Source organism: Narcine bancroftii, chromosome 4 (assembly GCF_036971445.1).
Source record: "Narcine bancroftii isolate sNarBan1 chromosome 4, sNarBan1.hap1, whole genome shotgun sequence".
Lineage (NCBI taxonomy): Eukaryota > Metazoa > Chordata > Chondrichthyes > Torpediniformes > Narcinidae > Narcine > Narcine bancroftii.
In genome coordinates, this window is record NC_091472.1 from 304,945,701 (window position 1) to 304,948,580 (window position 2,880).

The window sequence follows — 2,880 nt, forward strand, 5'->3', positions numbered from 1 at the left end:
ACAATTTTCATTCCTGAAATCCTCGAGATTTGTGCATTATGTCTGGAAACTCATCGCGGTGAATGCCAAGATTTCTGAGGTCATTCAAAACAAAAACAATTATTAACGTGAAACACGAAGTATTAGTCGAGAAATGTAACCACTGGAATGGATTTTTAAAGATATCCCTTTTTATCATAAACCGAATTGTTCCCAACTTTTGTCATGCTAGACGGTCGCTGAGTGTGTTTTCTGTAAAAATGCGCAGTCCCTCAACAACAGTTTAACGTCTGTCATCTTTAAATACCCTAACTCAATCTTGCCGACCTCCGCTCACCGACTGGCTCCAAGTTCTCCATTGTTATTACTCGGCTAGAGCCATGAAACATGGCACTGGAGCTGGTGGAGCGCGTTTATGTTTTAAACACATCGTCTCCTCGTTTATATACAACGATGCATTGAACTGCTATTAACAGGCGATGTACCAGAAGCATATTTATAAGAAGGAATATTGCACCATTGTGGGAATATTTAGGCATCCAGCGTTGAGTAAACATACTTTACAATGCCAAAGGAGGCCTGTTTTATTAAAGACACATTAATGTATAATCAAATACACCTCATAAAATTTTTATTGATGGACATAAAAACATTTACGGTGGCTTCTGAGTATAGACTATAAAACAGGGGAGGAGCGTTTACTTCAAATGTGATATTCAAAAGAAATGAAAGCATCAGACGAAGAATTGAAATGGGAGAAATAAAATCAGCTCGTTCGTGTCCACAAGACGTTTTAAGGGAAATGGCTCAAACCCTTCGCCTTTACTCCTTTTAGGGAGACGCTAGTCAACGATCTGCAGAAGTTCTCGTCTAAACAGGATATATATACACAATATAGAAACACCAACGTACCTCAAAAGGTGTTTTCTTGCCGTTTTATTGCACTAAAGCTAAGAGATATTTGGTCGTGGACTAAGAGTGACAGAAATTAATTAGTTTACGGGGGAAAATAGTCCCTAATTTCTCCAGAACCGTTTTTTTTTAAAAAAAAACTGCACATGGAGAAGTTTGTTCTTCTGGCCCCAGAAAAACGGTCCCAATGTTCTTGATCGAATGGGGTTTTTTTTTCTGTTTCACTGACAATATATTTTATTTCTCATAACGCTGGTCTAGGCCCATATGTGGTCACAGTGATGAGCGGATTGATTTACTCACTGTATTGGTAAATACAATCACGTGAGTCGCGCAACCAATGGCTGCAGCTGCACTAATAATTGTTCTGAGTGAAGGTATCAGATACACTTCCCAGTGTAACCTTTTCTATGAAAGCGAGAGAGCCTAAAATGTCGACCGGTGGCACCATACACAATTATTATGTTGATTCTTTGATAGGACAGGAGACAGAGGACTTGTACGCGACGCGATATGGACAAGGAGCCCACGGTCCAGCTTCAAGGCCATCAGGTGTAACAGACAGCTCAGATTTCTCTTCCTGCAGTTTTACTCCCAAATCAAACGCATTTTCCAATCCTTGGACTCCCGTTCATCCACAATCCTCTGGCGCCGTTGCAGGGATCTATCATCCATATATGCATCAGTCGCACCTTGGAGCTGCAGATTCGAGATACCCACGCTCCTGGTTAGAACCCCTCTCCGCTTCAGTTCCTTTCCCCGGATTCCACCCCAACGGCCGCCACTACGGAATCAAACCAGAAACTCTGGCAGCCAAGAGGACTGAGTGCTCTTCCTATGAGCTGGAAACCCTCAGCTTGCCCGAGTTCACTTGCGGCTCCTACCCAGAAATCAAGGAGAAGCTTCCCAAAGAGCTTGGCTGCATCGGTTCCGAGACTACGAACAGCAGTGAACACAAGGAAGAGAAACCCCGGCAACTTGACCCAAGTAAGTGTAAGAATTGCAGCTTGATTTACAACCCGAACCTGTAGACCCGAGTGTGCAAAGCTGATGGTTTTACAAACCTATAAAAATGTCTAGACGCCTGTCCAAGTCTGAAAACCCACAGCCAGCAGTAAAAAGTTTATATTGTTTACAAAGATTTTTTTTTGCACACAAATTTCCGCGAGACTACAAAACCTTGTTTTAAAGTCGTCCGTTTCTTCCCATTGAAATTCTCAGGGCTTTCCAAAAATCGAAAGTCATTTGGACTTAATTTAAAGAATTAAGAATTCTGCGCTTTTCAGACTCGTTTGTTTGTTTTTGATGGAAAGCCACGTCCAGATATACTCGAATCTACAGAAAAGGTTTGCTCACTCCATTTTCTTCAATATATTGTCCTGAACTTGACAACTCTACAGCGAGGAACGGGGACAGGAGATTTCCATTTTATTATTGAGGTTGCGAGCATTCTTGTGAGAGTCTAAAATCCTAGGAAAGGTTGACAGAAGCTAACCACAATTTCATTCTTCTTTATTTCTTACTTCCAGATCATCCAGCAATAAATTGGATCCACGCTCGTTCGACCCGGAAGAAACGTTGCCCTTATACCAAGTATCAGACACTTGAATTGGAAAAGGAGTTTTTATTTAACATGTATCTTACCAGAGACCGCCGCTATGAAGTTGCTAGAATTTTAAATCTTACCGAGCGACAAGTAAAAATTTGGTTTCAAAACAGAAGAATGAAAATGAAAAAAATGAACAAAGTGAAAAACAACGAAGAGCCTTGATTGGCCATTCGTTTCCCAACGATAGATCTGAACCCCCACAGACTTTGTAAAAAGTGTTTTGTCTCTCCGGTGGTGCTTGGTCTATTCGAAGCCCGGTTTATGTTTCCAGTGTCGTACTGTTTCGGAACAATCCTGTGTTTAAACAACTGCCTTTTATTTAGTGACTGTCCCTGATTTGCTGCTATAGGTTTCATTAAACAAAATTTAAACTGATGTCA

At 41.1% G+C, this 2,880-nt stretch overlaps 1 protein-coding gene across 1 annotated transcript; it reads left to right on the forward strand.

The window, feature by feature from the left end:
* Positions 1 to 1,301: 1,301 nt before the first annotated feature.
* hoxd9a (homeobox D9a) lies at positions 1,302 to 2,880 on the forward strand. Its single transcript, XM_069930546.1, has 2 exons — positions 1,302 to 1,878; positions 2,421 to 2,880. Exons 1-2 carry the CDS (start codon positions 1,302 to 1,304, stop codon positions 2,660 to 2,662), a joined length of 819 nt encoding a protein of 272 aa, XP_069786647.1. The 3' UTR covers positions 2,663 to 2,880.